At 37.0% G+C, this 24,653-nt stretch overlaps 1 protein-coding gene and 1 long non-coding RNA gene across 2 annotated transcripts; both read right to left on the bottom strand.

The window, feature by feature from the left end:
- Window positions 1–13,764: 13,764 nt before the first annotated feature.
- LOC141841155 (dehydration-responsive element-binding protein 3-like) lies at window positions 13,765–14,805 on the bottom strand. The gene has a single exon (XM_074729281.1). It carries the CDS (start codon window positions 14,504–14,506, stop codon window positions 13,901–13,903), a length of 606 nt encoding a protein of 201 aa, XP_074585382.1. The 5' UTR covers window positions 14,507–14,805; the 3' UTR covers window positions 13,765–13,900.
- A 7,194-nt stretch (window positions 14,806–21,999) lies between these two features.
- On the bottom strand, window positions 22,000–22,660 carry LOC141842399 (uncharacterized). The gene is made up of 3 exons (XR_012602883.1): window positions 22,625–22,660; window positions 22,456–22,532; window positions 22,000–22,066 (listed from the first exon to the last, which is right to left on the bottom strand). It is a non-coding gene; the product is annotated as an uncharacterized LOC141842399 (long non-coding RNA).
- Between the last annotated feature and the right edge of the window lie 1,993 nt (window positions 22,661–24,653).

Below are 24,653 nucleotides of genomic sequence, written 5' to 3'. Positions count from 1 at the left end.
GAAAGGTCCTGACGAGTCATATGTACGAGATGGTCCTACATCTGAAAGAGGGGGCAGTAGGTGCAGATTGGCCATGACTGCTACTGCGTCGACCACATCGAAACTGTCAAAAAAATATTAGGATAAATAAATAAAAATTATTTGCATAATGAGGAACATGAAAAAATTTATCATTATGTCGGCTAGGGGTCGGCCAACTGGCACCTAGCCCGTGGTGGGTCGTTGGCGACAGGCGGGGAAGGGGAGAGAAGACCTAGCTCGACGGGAAAGACGCGACAAGGAGGAGAGAGAGAATACTAGAGGCGACGAAGGGCTTCGTTCGTTGGAGAGATCTGATAGAGGAGAGGCGACGACAAGGATTAGCGTGATGGCGGCGATTGGTGCAACGACCACAATTGGCACGACAACGATGATTATGATTTGGAGAGGCTAGCTGTAGGAAAACGTAAGAGAAAGAAAAGAGGGATCAGGAGATTTAGGGTTATGCACTAAATTTGGCGATGAAATCAAATTCGTCGCCAAAGCCAAATTGGCGATGAAATTTTATTCGTCGCCAATTTAAATGCAATGAATTAATATTTTGTCGTGCATTCACAACGAATAATTCATCCGTCATCGAATTAGTGACGATTTTATTTTTCATCGCTAAATTTATGATGAATATTTTATTCATCGCAAATTAGCGACGACATATATTTTCATCATAAATTTGTGATAAATTTGATGATAAAAATATTTTTTGCAATAAATTTGTGATGAATATAATATATTGTTAATTCTGTAATAAAGTAATTTTCATCGTAAAATTTATCGTAAATTGGTGATGAAAATATATTTTGTCGATAAATTTGTTATAATTTTATGACAAAAAATATTCATCGCTATAATGTTCGTCCCAAATTGATCAAATTTTTGTAGTGGCTTGATATTGTCAAGTAATAAAAAGTGTATCGTTCTTTGGAACTGTATGTTGAATACCAAAATATTTACAAAAATAGTTATCAAGAAAATTGAGAAAATGTGTGGTGTGGAAAGAGAAATAAGAGTGATAGAATGAAAAAGGGAGAAAGCTAGTTCGGAAGACGATTCTAGAATTTTAGTTTTATTATGAAGAATGTTAACGAATACAATATTTTTTATCTTGACGTGCATTTACGAAGAGATTCACCCAAAGATGATTGGATGTGTCTATGAGGTAAAAAAAGAACGAAAATATCAAAATGTCTATCCTAATTGCAACTCATAAAGTGAATTATGATAGACCCTTTAAGTTCTATGACAAATCATGAAAGTCTTGAGAGGGTTAATCACTTTCGTGATACTATACTAGGGGTCGCTTTCAGGAATACTCCTATCACTAGAGTTCCACGAACCTCTAAATGCTACCTTTATTCCGTGATATGAACTCTCAAGTCAATTCTGGAGATCAGAGATTAGGGTGTTGGGTTTTATTACAAATTTAAACATAAAAACACGATAAAAAAATAACACACTAGAGATCCATACAAATTCTAATTTGTCATTTGTATAGAAAGTTACCTTTAGATACGTAGAACCTTTATGAATTTGGACAGTCAAGCCGATCTAAGCACGATCAATATGTTTGCACCTCTAAGATATCCATACGAGCACAATCAACACTCATCTCATGAGCACAATTGGAGTCTTTTGTAACTCACGTCGTAGTGCTAGCTACTATATAAAGGAAAAATTGAACCCTAATTTTTAAGGTTGACACGATCTTATTAGATAAGATCATGTTTGAAAATTGGTGTCTCATGTAATAAGACATTTTCCTTTTATTTTATTTTCATGCATATCCAATGTGCAAACAAAAATACAAATGTGGATATAAAACTATGGTCTTTATTTTGTTTTAGCTTATTTGAAAAACTCAAACTCATATTAGATTAACTCATTAATCCAATATGTCTAAGATCTAATTAGATTAACTCATTAATCCAATTTTAGACTTAAACTTAGGCCCAATTTATTTTAGTTATACTAAAATGAAACCAAACTCTAAATTTTTAATGTGAAACTTTGATTGTAATCTCAACAACCATCCCCTCAAACGAAGGATCACTAAATTCTAAAATTGATGTGCTCTTTGTGTGTGACCCAATTGATTCACGTAACATTGACAGTAACTCTAAATTCTCATTTTAAAGACACAAGCAATGAATGACATCTAGTAATATATCATGACTACCGAAGTGACGAGAAAATCTTAGATTCGACATAACCAATCTATGAATATTTTATTGTATAACTTAGTTCTTTTGTCCATGATATCTAGAATGATTTACGAAATATAGATAGTGTATTCTCTCATCAATCTACGTGTTTTTTTATCTCTAAGTAGACTTACTTAATCAAATAAGTTCAATATCTCATATTGACTTACTTGAGCATGAGCATATATTTTAGTAGTCTTACTTAATCAAAGCATGAAAAGGATAAATTTCATCTACATCACTCACATCCTTCTGCATCATATATTTTAGCAGTCTTACTTAATCAAGGGGTCCACAAACATCACTTTCATTGTATGAAAGGGACAAATTTCATCTACATCACTCACATCTTGTCTTGATCTTATACTCTTGGTTGGAATGTGCAGAGGAAACCTTGATTCAAACATGATTACACATGCACAACTCCGAACCGTCTCCTCCACTAATTCAAGGATCTACTCTGAGCTATCTACCTCCACTATTAACTCCTCCTTTTCAAATACCTTCTGGAGGCGGAGAAGTCTCTCACAAGCTTATACTTATAAGAACACAACAATATAACAAGGAATAAGAATACAAATGCAAATGAAAATAAAAACACCACAAATGAGATCTTGCTTTGAATGCTTTCTTGTTGCTTGAAATAGTCTCTTGTTAGTTTGGAAATGCAGTAGCACTTTGTCCACAAACCCCCAAGAACCAGCTCTTTCTCCTTCAAGTACGGTTGTTGTTAGGGGTTGATTTTCTCCTATCAGTCGACTGATTTGGTTAGCGATCAAATAATGACTTCTAATCCTTCTAGAATACTATTTGATTTTATCAAATTTTTAAATATTAGTCAAATTAATTTGTCAATTAGTCGAATCGATTCATTTCTGGATGTTTCTGAAACAAGATCAGTCGACTGATTACCTTGATCAGTCGAATCAATTAACTTATATTTAATTTTAATCTAAATCAGTCAACTAATACACATAATTAGTTGAATTGATTTGAATAACAAAATATATCTCTGAACAAGCTCCGTTTCTCACCAAAGATCGTCTCGTTCTGATATCCGAGTCAAAAGTTATGGCCTTCGAAAGTTTGCTCTATCATTTTCGAACTTCCTTTGCATGACATCCCGTCATTCTTGACCTGTTAAGACGTCCTGTTGCCTAGCATTTGGTCAACCTTGACATGCCAAGACTTCATCGTTGCTTGGCATCCGATCAACCTTAACTTGTCGAAACTTCCTCGTTACCTGACATCTGGTCAACCTTGACCTACCGAGACTTCATCGTTGCCTGACATCTGATCAACCTTAACCTGCCTGGACTTCCTCGTTGCCTAGCATCCGGTCAACCTTGACCTTTTTGGACTTCCTTGTTGCCTAGCATTTGATCAACCTTGACCTGCCAGGACTTCCTCATTGCCTAGTACCTAATTGATCTCAATCTACCAGGACTTCATTGTTGCCTAACATCCGATCAACTTTGACCTACCAGGATTTCAAATCACCAAGTGGTCGGTCAACCTTGACCTCACTTGGACTTTCTTCTTGCCAACTTTCTTGTTGGACTTTTGATCACCAAGTGTCTGATTAACCTTGACCCACTTGGATTTTTCATCTCGTGCTAAGTGTATAGTCCTCCATGACCCACTTGGACTTTCCATCTCTTGCCAAGTGTTCGATCCTCGACGACCCACTTGGACTTTCCATTGTCAAGTATCCAGTCAACCTGGAGCTACTTGACACCTAACCAATATATTGATCAAATATCAAAATCTAACTCGAGTCAAATCGAGCTTGGTCAACCGGTTCAATCTTGACCTAAGGTCGATTGCACCATCAATTTCTCCCTTTTTGATGTTTGACAATATGTTCACGTTAGGCTAACTCATTAGCCCAGCTTCTTTTATCATCCTTCTTCTCATACCAAAGCATGAATGTGAGTTTCGTAACTTAAACCCTACATTCTTCCCCTTTAGCAAACATAAAAAATCTCTTCTCAAGATTCATTTATCTTATCCAATCCAATCCTCTCAAATGAAGGTTACCTACCTTTCATTTCATCAAATGCTCAACCTAGAGTACAGAATCATTCATTCATTCACTTGTCCTCAAATTCTTACATTCTTATCCTTCATATCCAATTCATGCTTTTAAAGTGGGCCTCCCCCTCAAATTAAAGCATGCTCCAACCTCTATCATTGCACCAATAATGATTTTGGAGTTCTTAACCTTTAGAAAATCTCAAAGTCTAAGTCATGAGGTTAAAAATTTAACCTTGAATCTAAATCTTCTCATCTTCCTTTTTTAACCTCCCTTTCTTATTTTCATCAAAAAAATCGTCTTTGAATGTTTATCCAAGCATATCACTTCGTTAGGAATAGTTAAGTTACTTGGAATGAGCTTAAACACCTTAAACAAATCTATTTTTGTGAAAAATATAAAAATCAATCGATTGGTTACTAATAGCAGCCAATTGATATAAAAAATTTAACTTTCAATTTTTTAGATTGAATTTCAAAAATACATAAGTAATTCTATAATTTTCAAAAAATACATAAAATTTTATACATATATTACTTATGTCAAATAATATTAGAGAAAAATAATTTTCTAAGAAAATACATCTTATTTTCAAAGAGTGATATAAAGTTGGAAACCATTAAAAATTTAAATTGCATCTTGAACTTAGTTCATCATCCTAATATCTCACTTGTGTCTAATTTGTCTCAATACACATATAAGTTAATCGTATTATTTTTGTGAGATGTAAAATTAGTTTAAAAAAAGGGATCATGCATCTCTATCTAGGCATTCTAGATTTAATCATCCTACCTAGGATATTAAATAATGTCATTTATATCCTCAATTATAATCGATTGAAATAATACATGTAAATGAGCATGACATTCATTAAATGCATAACTTCAAAGAAAAAAATCTATCATAACTTAAATGATCTATGTATAATATGACATGGCTATACCAATTTATATTATCATGACAAAATAAATCTATGAAATGATGTCATGACATGTGATAGAGCACACAAGCATGATAACTATAATAGAGTGAAAATACCTAGATTTGAAATTTTAACATCATTGTTTAATCATTACGCCAAATACGCAATTTAATATAAGTGACCCTATCTCCCTTAAATTGTGCAAAAAATCTATATTTGACAGACTTTATGATTCTATTCTATTTGTGTTAATTTTAATTAATTTCAAGACTTCATTTTTTATTAGCATATTATAAGATCCTCAAGGATAAGATTTCATTCTCAAGATATCACAATACATTGAAAATATCCTAAAATGTCAATTTCACTATGGTTGTTAACTATCCTTCCCATTAAAGCGGGCACATCCTATACTCATTTAGTATAAAGAAATCACACTCTTAGGAATCTAATATCTATTAGAGCTCCTTAGGTGCACTAGGTATTCACTCTCCTAGACTTCTTAGAAGCCTTAGTCATGCTAATCTCCTCAAGGTTAACACTAGGGATAACCTCCTTTGTAATTTTGACTTGACTCCTAGACTTAGGGTTAGTTCCATAGCTATATGAAACTCTATGATATGAGGACATATGCTTCTTAGATTTAGGTTTGTATCTCAAACCTTTCTTGCTCTTAGATGGTTCTTCCTCACCTAAACCTAGGTTTTTCTTTTTGGACCCTTTAATCTTGTTTGTCATTTTCTCTAGGGTCATTTTTGATTTATTAAGTCTTGATCTCAAGACTTGATTTTCTTTCTCCAAATCATTAATTCTTAACTTTTCATAATTTTCTTTAATATTTCTTTTTCTAGGTATATGTCTAATCTTCTTAGATTTTTTACTTAGATCTTTTCTATCCTTAGGTGGAGTTGTTTTAGCATAATATAACCTAAAGTTGTCCTTAGAATTCTCATGCCTCCTATTTTCATGATAATTAGCCACCAAGATGATAAAATTTATTTATAACATGTTCATCATAATATAAGGCAATTATATTATAAAATAATACCTTAGACTTTATTTTAGGAGCTCCCCCTAGGTTTGAGCTTCCTCCTTTGTTCTTGTTTGTATCTTCCCCCTTAGACATTGATTTCGTTAATGTCTTCTTTGGTTGCATGTGAAGTACATAATGTACTCTTTGTCTTTTCATGCCAAGGGTTCAATTTCCTTTGACTTCTCCTCTGTCTTAGGTGTCATTTAAATCTTATATATTCTTGATTAATTATGGGCACTTACTCTTATAATCCCTTTGTTCCTATACTCAAAAAATATGATATTTTTTTATCTTTATAAATTGAAATTGATATACCTTCATAATTATAGCTCTCTTAATTTGTTGAGGTGGCATGATCTTCCTTATTGACTCCAGATGTGAGTGATTCATCTTGTTACGATGTCAATGTTCTACCCTCCCCCTCAATCCTTAATGTAGGTGTTTCTTTCATACCATCCTCCTCAGATGATGAGCACCTCTCAACTTCTGAATTCTCAATTTCTTATTCCAATGAATCTCCCTTTTTGGATTTATCTTCACAGTGTATTAAGGTTGGAACTTCATGAAGTTTGACCAACTAACTCTATAGCTCATTTGCATCATGATATTGACCTATCTTGCATAATATATTATTATAAATCAAATTAACTAATATTTTGATTACCTTGTCATTTGTCTCCTATTATTGACGTTGTTTCTCGGTTCATTTCTTTTTCTTGAGGAGTTTTCCTTTACTATCCATTGGGGCTTCAAATCCTTCCATTAGAACAAACCATTACTTTATATCGATCTTCAAGAAATACTCCATTCTTAATTTCTAATAATCAAAACCTCCCAATTCAAATGGTGGAGATATTCGGATGTCGTATCCGAATCTATCTCAGGGATCCATTCCAAAATTCAAACTCCCTTTAGTGTTGACTTCTTCCAGCGGTCAATTGGATAACTTATTGCTATGAAGAACTCAAACTCACACCTTCTTCTTTTTCCTCTAGCTTTGTGCTCCTTCTGACGGTTAATTCAATGAGGAGTGGTCTGACTGTGATACCATTTGTTAGGACCTGTGTGACTTAGAGGGAGTGAATAGCTTCGATCGCTTCTTGTTTGGATCTTATGCTTGTCATTTAAATGCGCAGCAAAAACCTTGATTCAAACGAGACTCCACATACACAACTCTAGGATTTTACTCATTGAGACAACTAGTCCAAGGGTCCAGTCCGAGCTATCTACCTCCATTATGAACTCTTCCTTTTTGGATACCTTTCAAAATAGAGAAACCTCTCACAAGCTTGTTATTACAAGAACACAATCATACAATAAGAAATAAGAATACAAATACAAACGAAAGTAAAAACATCTTTACAAATGAGATCTTACTTTGGATGGTTTCTTGTTACTTAAAATCTTGTTGGCTTCAAAATGTAGCATCACTTCATCCTCAAACCCCCCAAAACTAACTCCTTCTCCTTCAAGTGAAACCCTACTTATACAGTTATTGTTAGGGTTAATTTCCTCCTATCAGTTGACTAATTTGGCCAGCAACCAAATGACGACTTCTAAACATTCTGAAATCCTATCTTATTTTGTTTTTAAATATCAATTGAATCGATTTGTTAATTAGTTGAATCGATTCATTTCTATATGCTTATGAAATAACATCAGTCGATTGATTACCCTGATCAGTCAAATCGATTTACTTCTGTTCGATTCTGATCTAAATCAATCAACTGATATACATAATCAGTCGAATCGAATTGAGTAATAAGATATATCTCTGTACAAGCTCATTTCGCATCAAAGATCATCTTGTTCTGATATCTGAGTCAAAAGTTATGACCTTCGAAAATTTACTCTATTATTTTCAGACTTCCTTTGCATAACATCTGGTCATCCTTGATCTGTCAAGACATCTCGTTGTCTAGCATTTGGTTAACCTTAATCTACCAGGACTTCATCGTTGCCTGACATCTGATTAATTTGACTTGCAGGGACTTTCTCATTGCTTGGCATCCGGTCAATTTTGACTTGCCGGAACTTCATCGTTGCCTGACATCCTATTAACCGTAACATACTGGGACTTCCTCGTTGTTTGGCATCCAGTCAACCTTAACATGTCGGGAGTTCCTCATTGCCTAGTATCCAGTTGACCTCAACCTACTAGGACTTCCCTATTGCCTAGCATCTGATCAATCTTGACCTATAGGACTTCAAATCACCAAGTGTTCAGTCAACATTGATCCACTTGAACTTTCCTCTTGCCAACTTCCTTGTTGGAATTTCGATCACCAAGTGTCCGATCAATCTTGACCCACTTGGACTTCCCATCTCATGCCAAGTGTTTGATCCTCCATGATCCATTTGGACTTTCCACCATCAAGTATCCAATCAACTTGGAGTTACTTGATATCAAATGTCAAAACTCAACTCGAGTCAAACCGAGCTTGATCAACCTGATCAATCTTGGCATGAGGTTAATTACACCAACACACCTCTCTGTCTATCTCGACGAGATTACTATCTAAATCAAATCCAATAACAATGATAGATAGAGAGAAATATAAACTAGAACCAATCATAAATTGTACGCATCGTGCATCATGAATAAAACAAGGATTAATGCATTTATTCATCTAACAAAATATCAAATTACTTTCTAGTCCTAAAATAGGAAAACTAGGCAAAGATACTAGTCATCAACGTCGTAGCTCCTTGTCTTTGAAGCGACCTCCCCCTTAATCCCCTGTCGTAGGATCACTCGATCCTTAGGGTCTCTTTCAAGAACCCCTCAATCCTTGGGTCCAACCATCGATCCCTTCTAGCTACCACTCCTTTTTCTATTTATAATTTTAAAATTTTGACAGGGTTTCCTAAAAGGTAGGAGAACCCTAACAAATTTTCCTAAAAAGTCAAGGATTTCCAAATCATAAGGGGTGCGGCACGCCATGATTGTGGTGGACTCTAGAAGACCTATCATGGTAGTGTTTGTTAACACGGTCGTGTCGTGTTCGATGTTAGACATATCATTTGAGCTCCGATATGCTTTCTATATTCAAGTATGGTGAACGACCATGGTAAGTGTTGGGATTACAATCAAAGTCTCACATTAGAAATACATGGAGAAGATCATGAGTTTATAAAATGAAAAATATCTCTATTGATATGAGACCTTTTAGAGAAAGCCTCAAAATAAAATCATGAGAGCTTAGACTCAAAGTGGATAATATCATACCATCTGGAGATATATGACTTACATCATACTAACAAAATAAAATCCATGATAAGCTCTTAAGGCAGGTAAATCCTAGTAGATCATTTAGATTGTATACTAAGTAGTCTTGATAGATTAAGAGGACCGGATATCAAGGCAAGGAGGCCTGGTGGGTCAAGAGATTGGATGGGTCAAGAGATCGGACGTCAAGCTGGTCTCGATTGATGTATATATAGTTGGCCTCGATTAGTGTATATATAGTGATCTTTCGTTTGAAGGGAGGATTGTTGGGATTACAATCAAAGTTCAATATTGAAATTGAAAATGAATGCATGGAGAAGAGGTCGTGTAAGGTGCTAAAATGAGATTATTTCATCTCCAAATACAAAAGTCAAGATTTTTATGTCCTATTAATACAACAAGTAAAAAAGTAGTCTCCCGAACTAAAAGGGCTAAAAAAGCAATCTCCCGAACTAAAAGGGCGAAAATACATGAAAATATTAGAAGTAAATATAAATATACTTATATAATATCAAAAATAAATGTAAAATAAAATTTAAAAAATATGAAAATGAACCACATACATCATAAGTGGTTTACTTCCTCTTGAATGAAATTTAAATTTCATGACTTGTTACATTATGTGTTACTTTTTCATGTTTGAGACCAATCGAACAGCGATTATAAACTTTACCAGTTTTGTGTTCGCTAGTAAACAAATGAATAAGATGATCATTTGTTGTTTCTACTGAAATTTTAATTCTTTCTAGTGATTTGTTTGACGCAATTGCATGATTTGTTTGGTGCATGTCTAGCTATCTGAGAGAATTTGTGATGATTGTTTGGTGTTAATTTGTTTGATAGATTCAATTATAAATCCAACCATGCATGATCGGAGTCAGCTCATACCTAGTGTGGATTGGTGGTAGTGGATTGAACATTATACAGAGTATGAATTGGCATCCCGTTGAAATTGTTATATATCGAACTTGCATGATATATAGTTTATTTCATCTGTGTCTTTCATTCAAGTTTAATTACTTCGCTTCCAATTTGGTGGTTCCTTCATGTTTTTGCAACTAATTAATGTTGTGCAATTGTCGTTACCAATTTGGTGCACGCTGGTCAACTTTCATGAATAAATTTGGGTGTCATCATCACGAATCTTAATTCAGATTTAGGCAGGCCCCAATCCAAGCAGCCGGGTAGTCCAATTTCTGCGTCGGACCTCCAAAGCCGCATGCAGGAGATCTAGTCTCATCACATGCCAGTTTGACTGCAGAATGCGGCGCTATACGTGGCAGGCAGCGGCAACGCCGACAGTACCAGTCGCACATCAATCCCACCGGATCCGCCGCCGTAGCCGTTCCGAACGGCCGATTCGCGTCCGACAGCAATCCCGCGGATCCGCCGCGGTCAACCGGCTGGAAAGCCGCCGCCGCAATCCTCCGGAACCCTCGATGGTCCTGTAAAAATGGCCACTCATTTATGTAGAAATACCAGAAATTTTTCCGATATACAGAAAATAAATATAAGACAAAGAAAATCTCTATCGCTTTAGAATCATTGCGCCCGCCCTAAATTTCCACTGTACATCCTCGTCGAAAGAGATAGAGAATCAACGTGCGGTTTTCCAATATTCCCTGTTTCTTTTCGTGTCGGCATTATAAAAAACATGTGCGCAAAGACTGTGGCAGAAATCTTGTGTGCGCGCGCTTTACTTGCAATGCATGGAGGGACAGTCACGTAGGCTTTACCGACAACACCGGTGCTTTCATTTCACGCTGTCATCTCCCTTTCAGATTGAACAGGATCCATTAGGATATATCAATCCATTTTTTTTCCTAACTACGTCACAGAAATTTTATCTTCCTTCCTTTAAAACCATGAAAACGCACCATCAGTAACGTTATATATTCGATAAACTTATATTTATTGGACCTGAAAACGATCCTAGTAAAAGAAAAGGACCGTATTTACCAGGGAAGATTGATTAAACGTTTGGCGAAGATTTAATAAGAAAAGGACGAAATATTGCCAGCTTTGTGGATGTGACTTGATGCAACGACTAACATGAATTCAGAATCAAATAATATGATTGACTGCTCTTGACAGGATGGATATATGAATTGATACGTGAATAAGTATTCGCAGCTCGTCGGCTGTGTCGATCATTATTGTGTCAGGAAAAAGCAAAACAAAGATCTGAGTGTTGAAATTTTTTAACAATTTAAAACAAAACATATTTATTTTAGTTACCTGCATTATTAATTTCAATCTTATTTTATTATATTCCTTGTTTGTTTAATTAATAAAATATTGAAGACAAAATTTAATTTAGATGCAGCAACCTGTTTTCTGTAGGAGTGCTGGCTCATTGAATTTTATCTTTAATTTGGTCTAGATGTTTCTCTATTTAAAGAATATGTGACCACCTCTTTTGATAATGATATAATTGCTAGGGATGTTGAATATGCAGCACAGGTCTCATTATTCATCATCCTTAGACCTTAAACTCAGTTGTTTCTTGAGTTATTGTATTGATTGTGATACTATCATTATTTTCTCAACTTTATGAAAAATTCCAAGTCAAATTAGTACAATAGCTAGAAAATCACATTGGATAAATTTGTGAATAGAATAAACCAACAATTTCATCCTTATTCAAAAATATCTAACTCAACTTCCCTTATTTTTACTGTCTTTCATGAAATTAATCAACATTATGCTAATAAAATAATAATTTTATGGCCATCAAACTGTTTTATTTATTGATATAACTTGATAAACATTAAGTTATGAGAAAATATTTGTGTACAATGAGTCATGAGAAACTTAGATTTAATAATTCTTTTTTTCTTAGCAATTATAATAGAGTAATTCTATATTATTAACAAAGTCAATAATTGATAAAACAATTATATGAAAAATATACTTTGAACATGGTTCATGTCTAGCTATAATGAGATGTCTACAACTATTGATGGCATATATATGTTTGGCTTGGAATCAAAATTAAAAGAGATGCAAAAATGAACTATACATACAAGGCAACAATAATAAAACAGTCATAGTGTTTCAAGTTTTTCTAAATATAATTACATTTATTATCTTACAATTAACATAAAATCGATAGATTTATATCAAGTGAGGGTGCTGATGCATGTGGTATACTTTTCAGAAATTGAAAATAAAGTAAAATGATGACAATATTAAAAAACCAAGACTACTTGCCCATTAACACATCGAGTAGTTACATATAATTGAGCTTGGCATAGATCCTAATTAAACAATCCATAATTATCTCTAAAATATCAATAAATATAGATCGTTTTGTCGTGTAATATCAATTCATTTAGAATTCCCCATGGTGGAGGAAATAAAGGTTCCATTGGTGATAGTAGAGATTCCTTTTCTTTTGTCAAAGATATCGACATTTAATTTTATTTCTACACAAATGTGGCGCATTTTATTTAATTTTTTATATTGTAAACATTAATTTTCAAATCTAAATTCATTCATTGATGATGCTATTTGTCAAACAACTAGCTGGAAATTAAGGGCCAAAAAACCACAACCCAACACTCATAACCCTTGAAAATTGTCACATTAATTTATTCTCCAAAGTATATCAAGGTCACAAATAAATAGACAAACATTCCCACTGTTCCCATAGTAGTGTGTTTGACTTTGAAGTAATTTTCATAAAATATTTAAAGAAGCCATGCCATCTCAATAATATAATTAATGTTTTAAAAATGGATTAAATCAAGAATTAAGCAAGGTCATGTTTAATAAAGAATGAGAAGAAAATCTATTTTTTTTAATAAAAAAATAGTCAAATTAAACAAACTATATATTATTTCTCTGTGTGTGACTTAATATTGTTTAAAGAGAAATATAATGTTATTTTATTTAGGTGTAGGTGCTAATTGTTTTACTATGAAAACTTTTCATTCAAAGAGAGAAAAAAAAAAAGAATGTGAGTGAGATCATGAATTAGGAGACTGTTTCTATTCAATTTAGCTAGCATTGCTGGCACATTTCGGTCCATAGTTTTTCTTTAATTTTTTTTTCTATCAAAATCATGGTGAAGACCAAATTAACTAGGTATTTAATAATTAATAGCATTTAACTATCCATTTTTTTCCTAACAAAACTTTACTTGTTGATGGGGAAAATGTAAAATTTTGACCAAAGAGGAACTTAAAATAATGTAGTAGAAAACTCAACTTGGGCGATTCAAAGTAGACCTTTTTTTTTATTTCATACAATCCCATACCACATTTTATTGTTTTAATCATTTTCAAAAGGACTATACATGCTCATTTTTAACTTGAAAAGGCACAAAAAGATAAGATAAATTTAACTAGTTATATATATATTATCATACTTTGAGCTTCAATGCAAAATTATAAAGCCTTTGCAAGTTTTATCAGAGTTTAAGAAATGAGTTTTGATTGGTTCATAGGAGAGTTCCGAATCCGGTCAACTCCCAGCCGTCTGAGTAAGTCAAACTCTCACTCGGCTCGAATTCGAACCCGAACCCGAACCCGAATCCGAATCCGGTTTCTGCCCACGGCGACCAAGGGTCGTGGTACACGAACTCGCCCCCAGTATCGGCCGAGTCGAGGACGCCGAGCCGCGGAAGCTCCACAATCTCGCCGAGCTCGTCGGAGGTGTACGGGTCCTCGGGGGATTTCGGCGGCGGTACCGGGGGAACCATCGCGGCGGCCTTGGCAGCTGCGGCCTGGACGTCGCGGGGAGCGAGGGTGGCCGGGCGGGGGAGCCAGGCGGCGAGTTCGGGGAAGTTGAGCACTGCGGAGGCGCCCTTGATGCTGAGGGAGGCCACGTCGTGCGCCCGCGCAGCCATCTCCGGCGTCGAGAACGTCCCCAGCCAGATGCGCGACTTCTTGCGCGGCTCCCGGATCTCCGACACCCACTTCCCCCACGCCCGCATCCGGACGCCGAGGTACGCCGGCCGCACCTTGTTCCCGTCCCGTCCTCGCCTCGCTCCTCCGCCTTCGCCTCCACTTTCGCCGCCTCCGCCGATCTTCGTCGCCATTGTCATCGTCAAAGATCAAAAAATAAAAAATCGGATCTTTGAGCACACAATGCGTGGGCGATCCCCCTGGGGCACTTTTGGTGTCAAAAAGCAAGCTTCTTATGGAGTTTTCTCGTTGTTCCCGTGATGCAGGGCAACAGATCAACAACAATAATGGCGGAAGCTGGCGCCTTTAGAAGCCAAAGGGGGATACTCCTTTTCCTCCTTAGATTTGTAGAAAATTAAGACAATGGACTCGCCATGAAAATTAAGAGGAATATAATTAGGAGCAGAGAAGAGACGAGGCAGTGTGGGGATTCAGGAAGTGGAGGAGGTGTGAGGGGTTTTAGTACGTAGAGAAGCAGAAGGAAGCTAATTATAAGCGTGTGTTCTTAAAGCGATTTCCCAACCTCCCCCTCGCTTTCTCCATCATATATATCATTTGGCAACGACGAGTGACCTTTGTGGCCACTTGCTGAGGGAGGGGAAGGAGATCCCGCAGGAGGACTAGTGCATGCAGTCTGAACTGAACCGAGCTGAGCCGAGCCCACTCCCCTGCCTTTGTTTTGTCTTTCTTTCTTCTTCTTCTTCTGCTCCCTCCATGTCCTCATCTGCCTACTTCTTACCCACATCAATTACCACACAATATTATATATATATATATATATATATATCCAATTATATGACGCCAAAATTAAGATCCTATTACAGTAATTGCCACCCAACAACTCTATGATTACTTATTCGTTGCCCAATCCCATCCTCTCCTCCAATTCGTTGCCTGCATTTTGCATGCACTCGATCGCCTGCAACATTCTTATCATTTATAATAATAGTTGATATCTAATCATGTAGCTAGGAATGTAACTTCTATTTACTCAATCATCTTCATTAGGGCTGTGTTGTGTTGGAGCTAAGAGAACTTCAATTCAACCTAACTCCATCCCCTTGATTAAAGCTACTTCTCAATTTTTGCACTCGATGATTCGGTGGCCGCTAGTCTTCTTGTAATATTTGTGTTCTAACAATTAGCAATCGTTCACGAAGTGAAGTAATTAAAAATCCTACCGAACAATATATATGATAATGAATGGCCGGAAAGGTATCTATCTGCATGAGTCATCGTTTACGATGGATCAGTGATCAAACAGTTCAATCTCATGTCTGCTAGTTTGATATCTCCAGAATGACTTGTATAAATTATATATAGCGCGCAGTGCAGCGTCAAGTGGGTGGTGGCCCTTCTCTCATCTCACAATGTTCTTCATTTCGGCCAACGCACACATACTCATACTGCTTCTGATGTGAATACAGGAGGAATATATTTTAATTATCCTTTGACCCATGGAATCGGAAAGCCTATTGAATGTATATTGGATGGAGTTACCTGGAGGCACAGGAGATTGTTGCTGGTGTGGTGGTCACGTCAAGATGCGCAGGCATGGCACTGTGTGCCCTGCTTTCTGCAACACTCGAACAGAACTGGAAGACCTGGGAGAGTTTTCTTTTAAGAAAAGACCAAGAAAGGTGCAATCATCTTATTGACTTCGTCTTTCCCCTCAAAATGTAATGCGTTAATTCAATCATTTAGCGTGTCTTTTCGGACCTAAACCGTCGTAAAATGATCTAAACGAGTGACCAAGAGTGAATCCTCGTCGAGTACAGAATCAAGCAGAGGAGGAAAAGGACTAAGGACGCACTTGATTGAGGCTGTAAAAGGAAAACTGAATCCTCTGCCAAGATTGTTCAGGGCTATTCGGTAAAAATGGCGTGATCCCGTATTTACAGTGAATTTGTACCAGAGTGGCTCAGGGCCCAAGGAGAAAGCAGCCTTTTCATTTCGGAAAGTTCAGAAGATGTCGTTTTTTATGTTGGTGAAACAAGAGGCGTAGTGTGTACCAGTCTTGGAGTTATGTAGGTGTATAGTTTGGTGCTCCGTTGGGCAGCCGCCCACGGGCGGGGTCAGCTGGTCAGGGCATGGGTGCTTGCAGCATGAGGTGGGCGGTTCGAGGGCTCATGGTTGCATTTGCGATAACATTAATCTGTGCCATGTTTCCAAATCCCTCGGCCACCATGCCCTGGTCAGTCCCGCATTCATCGTGATTTACCTCTCCACAGATGGTCGGGGGGCCGATCGTGTGGGACCGCTAGGTTGGCGGATTCCAACCTTTTGCAACAGAAGTTACGTTAAGCCGGAGTGAGTTTGTTTCTGTACCTCTTCTCAGTGATGATTCAGGTATCAATTTTCTGCTGACTCCAGTCTGTACATGACAATGAATGAGCTCCCTTAAGTGGTATTTGCTGGCCATGCAATTGTCCTGTTTACCAACAACAAAACAAATGGCAAACAAAGCAGCAAACCAGAGCAGGCAGCAGCAGTCCCATACTTCCATGCAAGAAATATTAAAGCAAGAACTTCCTAGACTAGTCTAATTTGGGCCATCTTGGATGGACAAACACACATTGCTGAAGCATCCCTTACGTTTCCTACCCTCCAAGACTAAAAGTCCAACTCACCTGGGGCCTCAAATTAAATGAAAATAATTTATTTTTGCATTGTATAATTGAGATGGTAAAGGACTTTGTTCTGAATGTATAGTGTTCGTGGGTAAAAGTATCATTTCCTGTCCCTTCAACTTAAATTTCATCTTTTTGGATGAGTACTGTTCTTGCCTGTCTTTCTTGATTCCGGACAATGGAAGAGGACAAGAAGGCCATGGTCATACAGTTTAAAAAGAATTTAAAATCTAAAAACAGTGCCTCCTTTGTCACCTCTCAATCATTACTGACGTAACAGTCAGAAATAACATCTATTTAAAAATTTAAAAAATTCATCCACCTTCACTTTTTTTTCTCTTCTCTGCCTACTTATTCCTGCCCATTCTGTTTCTTCTGAAGTAAAGATAACCACAAGCGGAAGAATCTTTGATTACTTCTTATTTAGATTGATATTTGAGAAGACTGATTATTAGTGATCATGATGGATGAATGCTTAATTAAGTCGTTCATCTATTTGATCACTTTGATGGCTAGACAATATATAGTAGGGATATCTAATTTAATCTATCTCTCTTTTGGTTATTTGGAAAGATCATCAAAGGATCCAAAAATAGGTTAAAATAACATTAAAACTGCTTTAGTTTCCTTCCTCTTCGTCCACTCTAAACTGATATAATAATCAGGGAGAGGAGAAGGATCAAAATGGGTAAAAAGGTGATCTCCTTATAAATTAGCTAATTGAATTCTTTCAAAATGTATAGCATTCAGGGCAGCAACTACAAAAAAAACCCCTTAATTAGCGATGAAGTTAACGATCAAATTAATTAAATTTGGTCGTTAAAAATTACGATAAAAATGCATTCAGGGCAGCAACTACAAAAAACCCTTAATTAGCGATGAAATTAACGATCAAATTAAATTCGATCGTTAAAAATTACGATCGAAATTAATTTCGATCGTTAAATAGCGACCGAGATTTGTTTTGGTCACTAAATAGCGATCGAGCTTAGATTCGGTCGCTAAATAATGATTGAAATTAATTTCGATCTCTATTTAGCCATCGAAATTAATTTTAGTAATTAAAAATAGCGATCAAAGTTATTTCAGTTGCTAAAAATAGCGATCGAATTTATTTTGGTAGCTAAAAATAACGATTGAATTTAAATTCGATCACTATTTAGCAACCGAAGTTTATTTCAATCGCTAAATAGCGATCAAAATTTATTCAGCCACTAAAATTCTCAATCGCCTGTGTCACGTCCCGAGAGGCCGTTCGAAAAATTTCGACAGCATCTCCCCTGTAACAATGACTTTCCCTAAATACATACAATGATACTCAGCCACAGGCGGGTGGAATAAGGACTACACGTCCTTAACACAACACATAGAGACATCAACGACAAGATATAAGGCATACACGGCCATAACAACTAATATCACATGCACAATGTCCACAAGAAGCGGAATCAATATAACGAAAAATATCATAAATCCGGAATACGAATACCACAGATACAAATTCAACACAAATACAGTCCATGTCCATACTACAAGTCTCAAACCGGAGTACAACTATAACCATACCAACAAACGATAAACTCCTGATGTGAGATAACAGCAGTCAACAGAAACTCCAAACTTCAAGTAACCTATCTGATACCTGGAGATAAAACAAAATAACCCCAGGATCTGGGTAGTGAGCATTAGATACATCAGTGGATACAGGAATGAAGTGCATGTAAGGTAAACAACAAGAATAATAAAAGAGTACGAGCCAAAGTAACATATACAGAAGAAATGAATAACATGTACATGGTATCAGGTATCAACAATATATCATGTATCAAGGTATAGAACATGGTATAATAACTAATTCCACTAAGGAAGAATCATACAGTGCAACAAGAATCATAATCATAGCATGTAATCATGTATGTAATGGCACGCAGTACAACAATCATAGCAACCAAGTGCAACAGTCACAATCATATAAATAAAGTAAACTATGTAATAGTCCTACCAACAAATGCATGTAATATGCATCAATCATCGCAATCAAAATATCCGTCACTGTCCGCACTCTACATTCCCCAGTCAGATCACTCACCTCAGTTGTGGGAACGCAAAGGAATCAAGATCCAAGGAGAATGAGAGTCATCCAACCAATTCAACACAAGAAATCGAAGCAAGAAACCTAGTTTAACTCCCTTACCTATTCGGCTTCTTCTTCCTCCGGATGATCAGCCGCCACCACTCGCATTCCCAGCCACCACCGACGATTCACCGCCCCAACAACAAGCTCCGATCGTCGATGTTCCTTCAGCCCCCAGCTCCGGCGTCGGTGGAAGCGAAAAGAAATCGAATCGCGCGATGGAAGGCGTCGGCGGAGAAGAAATAGGGACAGGCAGAAGGTGGCGATCGAGGTTACTGTAGCCTTCTCAACCGGATCTTTAACCTGGCCTTAACGAGTTGGGTTTGAAGATCCATTAAGCCAATAATCCAATAACCCATTACTACCATTCACCTAACCTAATTGATCTATCAACGTCGCTAGGATTTAATTAGCTAACCCAATCAACTCTAGGGTTAATCTTAATCCACCTTACTAATTTTTCCTAAAATACAATTATAGGGATTATTAGGGTAATTTATTTACAATTAAACCCTTATATTTTTTTGGTATTTTACAGCCCGTCTTTACTCTCCCACGCGAATCGTCTCCTCTCTGATCTCTCTCCTCCGTCTTGGCGCTTTGATCCTCCAAGCGCTAAGATCTCCTCTTTGGCACTTGGTAAGTTCCTCCCTCTCCCCTCTCCACGAGTTCGCCCGCGAGCGCATTCATGAGCCCCCTCGGGAGGCTAGTCGCAATCCCATCCGGGAGACCGATCAAAGGTTGGTGATGATCCCGTCCAAGAAGCTAGTCGCTAGGCCCGTTGGGAGGCTAGCTGCGAGGCCCGTCGATTTGCTAACTGCGATCTCGATAGGGAGGCTGGCTGCATGGCTTGCTGCAATCCCGGTCAGGTGGTTGCGTAAGGGTTGCCGAGAGGTTGGGCACGAGGCCCGTTGAGAGGTTGGGCAGTAAGCCCAGCCGAGAGCCCGTCCGAGAGCCCTACTGGTAGGCTGGCCGCAAGCTCAGCCCTGACCGCGTGCTCAACCTTGGCTGTGATCTAGGGTGGTCATGAGCTTAGCGGTCGAGAGGTTAGCTACGAGCTTAGCCCTATTCAGGTGGCTAGGCCTCATGCAACCCTAATAAAAGGTATGTGCAGTCTTGGTCGGGTGGTCGGACACACTTTGAGGCATTATTTATTATGATATTTATTTCGTTTAATAAAAATATTTGTTTGTTTACTTCGTAATATTATCTGCGCATGTTTTCATTTGGTGTGTTCATAAAGTCTTTAAATTTAATTTAATTATTATATTTTAACTATATGTAGGTTTATTATTGCAAGACTTTTAATAATGTTACAAATTTAATTTTCTTTAGGTTACAATGTATGAATAAAGCTTGGATGTATCATAAGTTAGAAAATGAATTTATCACTGATAAATATTTAATGGAGTAGTTGAAAACTTTGTGAAATTTGCTAAGAGTCATCCAAACTGTATGGATGACGATAAGTTACGTTGTTTATATAATCATTGAAATTGTAGAAATATAACTTTCCATGATAAGGATACTGTGGAAATATATCTTGTCACGCCCCGGGAAGGCCGTCCGAAAAATTTCGGCAGCATCTCCCCAGTAACTATGACAATTCCCTAATACAAACAATGATACTCAGCCACAGGCGGCTGGAATAAGGACTACACGTCCATCAACTCACAACATATACAACAAATGCAATTATAAAATATGTAAACATCGCAGCGGAAAACAAAATACAACGAATACGATGTACGTAAAACTCCAAAACCAACAATAGTACGACCAAACATCAAGTCCAAAAGTCCACAAGCTACATAACCACAACAAAGTCCAAGTCCAAGTACAATGCATCAAAACCCAACAACTATAACTACGTAACAACACAGTACCATGCTGTGAGAGGGAACAGGCTGGCAGAATCTCCCAAGCTCCTCGCACCTATCTGATATCTGGGGAGAAATCAAATCAACCCCAGGGTCTGGGTAGTGAGTATGAGATACTCAGTGGAATACAGGTAAGAAGTGCATAATAAAAGGTCAACAGGATATAAATAGCAGTATCAACAAATAAGGAAAGAATCTATACCATAACGGATATAGGAACATGCAAATCAGAATGTATGGTATGTAAAACCGTGGTGCAGCAAGCATATATCAACCAAGTGCAATAATCACACGCAAACATGCTGTAAACAACAATGCAGCATAATAATAATAATAATAAATGCATGAAATCATGCAACACGCATCAAAACAATATGCATGGTCCTGAGTGCACTCGTCATCCTCAAACACCCTCCCAGAGCTCAGTGCTGAGGCGCCAAACAGGACATACTGCACAAGGCTCCAACAACTATCCACTACTAATCAAGTGGTGGAGCGGCAGTCGCACAGGAGGGCTAGTGAGCCAGTCCTGGTTGCACCCAACTATGGTGCAACCTCACCTCTAATGCACCACAACTCGGTGTCCGGTGAGAGCCAACTAAGACAGCCAACTGTTGCCGTCGTCAACTACTACAACTAGATGATGTCATGGTGATCATCTCAACATATAATAGCTACAGGATAACAACATAATCCACCAGAATCAGATGAGTCAGGTATCAACATGGTATCAACAGAATAGACAGTATCAACAGGGTATCATCATGGTATCAACAGAATAGGTAGTATCAACATGGTATCCAAATAAATCAGGCTAGATCATACAAAGGTCAACGACAAGTATCAAGCAACGAATAAAATAAGTGTCAACAGGATAACAAGCATCAACATAGCAAGTATCAACAGGATAGTAGGAATATCAACAGATTATGCACTTATAAGATTAACCTGTAGTGACCAAGTACAGGGTACCCACCTGAACAGATGCTCGTCAACAACTAGAACCCCCAAAATATAGACTCACTCCGTATAATAGGACCAATAAAGATCAAGGTCCTGCAATCACAACAATACAACATTTATTACAACAATACTATATTTAATTATAGTAATTAAATCTATAATTAAATCTCACTCATTCAATTTAACCTAACCCAAGGTTACCCAATCGAATTCCAATCAGCTAATTAAATTCAATTGATTACTCAATCGAATTTAATTTGGCCAATTAGCTCCAATTGGTATTTGTTGGTTTCAAATTCCAGGTAGGGTTTAATTATTCCTTAATTGATCCAATCCAACCATATACAATACTACAACCAATCAACAACCCATAATCAATGGATTCAACACATTCTAACCAACCCCTCCAACCGATAATTAATCTAACAGAACATCATCAAACAACCTACCTTTAGAATTAATTACAACATAGAGTTCCTTACCTCAAGATCGGTTTGATTGTGCCCTAATCCTTGTTTTGAGTCAACCACCAGATTCCGATCAACTACAATCAATTTCCCTGTTCAGATTCCACAACAATCTGATCGATATCCACAACACACTCAAATCCAACTTAGATCTAGACTCAAGAAACCCTAGAAATCATCTTACCTCTCGGTTCCTTTTCTTCCGGATCTTCTTCTTCAATTCCTCTTCAACAGTCGAAACCGACCGATCCCATCTCAAGACCTACAATCCAACTCCGAAAATCAAGATAAAACCTAGATCTAACTCCAGAATCAAACCCTAAACCGAAATCAAGTTTAGATCCCTTACCGACCGGTTCTTCCTCTCCGATTCGCCGATGAAAACGCCGCCACCACACGCGACGAACCGAGCTCTTCCGGCGAGAATCGAAACCTCCAACCCACAGATCCGATCGCCGTCTTCCTCCACCGGCGGCCGACCTTCAGATGCGAGCGTCGGAGGCGAAGGAGCAGAGCTGTCGCGCGCGATCGGGATCTCGGAGAAGGCAGCTCGCGATCGGGAGTATACAGGGCCTTATATGCTTTCTTAACGGGTCGGGTTTAGTCTTTTAGGATCCAATAGCCCATTAAACCAATAACCCTTTAGCCATTTAGCTTTTTAACCCTTAATCTTTCGTAAAAATGAATTTATTCCAAATTATTATATCTGGTACTATCATGGAGAACCTTATGTGTTTAAGCCAATTAGACATTATGGTGCTTGGTCATCTGTCCTTATTACTGAACAGGAATCATCATTTAATGATAATGCAATGCAATCAATGGTTTACACCACAATGGGTGCGATTGATCATAAATTTTTGATGAACTACCAATACTTAAAGTTCAGAAAATATATAACATGTTAACGGCTAGCGAAAGAGAAGTGTAGGAAGATATTCCTTCTAGTCATTCCCAACTATTAGCTACTGCAAACTATTAAATGTCAAAGTAGGACATCATTTTTCAGAACGATGCTACTATGACATTTGCCAATTAATGTCAGAATTGCTCACTATTGATAACATAATGATTGATAATTTTTACAATATAAAGAAATTAGTTAGGGGTTTGGGTTTGCCTATAAAAATGATTGATTGCTGTATAAATAATTACATGATCTTTTGGAATGAAGAATGAACTTATTGAATGCAAACTGTGTAATCACCCTCGGTATAGCCAACGCGGTCGCATATTGGGGAAGAAGAAGAAAAATTTAGCAAGTTATGTATTACTTCTTATTAACTGCTAGACTTCAACGTTTGTATACATCTACTACAATAGCAAGCCACATAAGATGACATCATCAGCATATATACGAAGGAGATATAATGTGTCATTCTGCAGAATCCTTTGCATGGAAACATCTTAATATCATATTTTTCTCCTTTGCAATGAAACTACGTAATATAAGATTGGGACTTTCAGCAGATGAATTTAAGTCATTTGGTCAATCTAGACAACAATATTCATCTTGATCAGTCATAGTAACATCATATAACTTACCACTATGGATGTGCATGAAAGACAAATTCATATTCTTTATTATGCTTAATCCATGTCCAAATAATCCAAAAGAGAAGATAGATATTTTTTACAATATCTAATTATTGAGTTGAAAGAATTATCGAATGTAGGGTCTTTGACTTATGATATTGCAAGTAAAACTAATTACCTTGCATGTTATTTTATTATGGATGACTAGTGATTTTTCGACATACTCAATATTATCAGGATGGAGCATGACTGCTAAGTTAGCATGTCCATATTGCATGACAGAGTCAGATGCATTTTTATTACCCTGCAATAAGAAGGTATCTTGGTTTGATAATCACCTAAATTTTTATTAAAAGAGCACCCTTTCAGGTGAAATAAGAAAGGAGTTCATAAAGAATGCAGTGGTAAGCAAACTTTCATAATCAAGTTAGGAGAGGAAATCCCTGAGAAAAATAGACAACTATTAATTTATACCAGTAATTCAGATGGATTATGATGATTTAAATAAATATACAACTAGGGTATGCAAGTGTGGCTAGAAGAAATAAAGTATATTTTGAGAGTTGTCATATTGGAAGTATATGCTCATTCGACATAATTTAGATGTGATGCACGTGGAGAAAATTTTTTTGATATATTTTCAATACTGTGATGAATGTTTTGGGCAAAACTAAAGA

Source organism: Curcuma longa, chromosome 11 (genome assembly GCF_044706935.1).
Source record: "Curcuma longa cultivar G26 ecotype Majalengka, Jawa Barat chromosome 11, ITB_CL_G26_1.1, whole genome shotgun sequence".
In the NCBI taxonomy this organism is placed as follows: Eukaryota; Viridiplantae; Streptophyta; class Magnoliopsida; order Zingiberales; family Zingiberaceae; genus Curcuma; species Curcuma longa.
The sequence above is the reverse complement of the archived record's forward strand: the minus strand, read 5'-3'. Positions and strand labels throughout refer to the sequence as shown.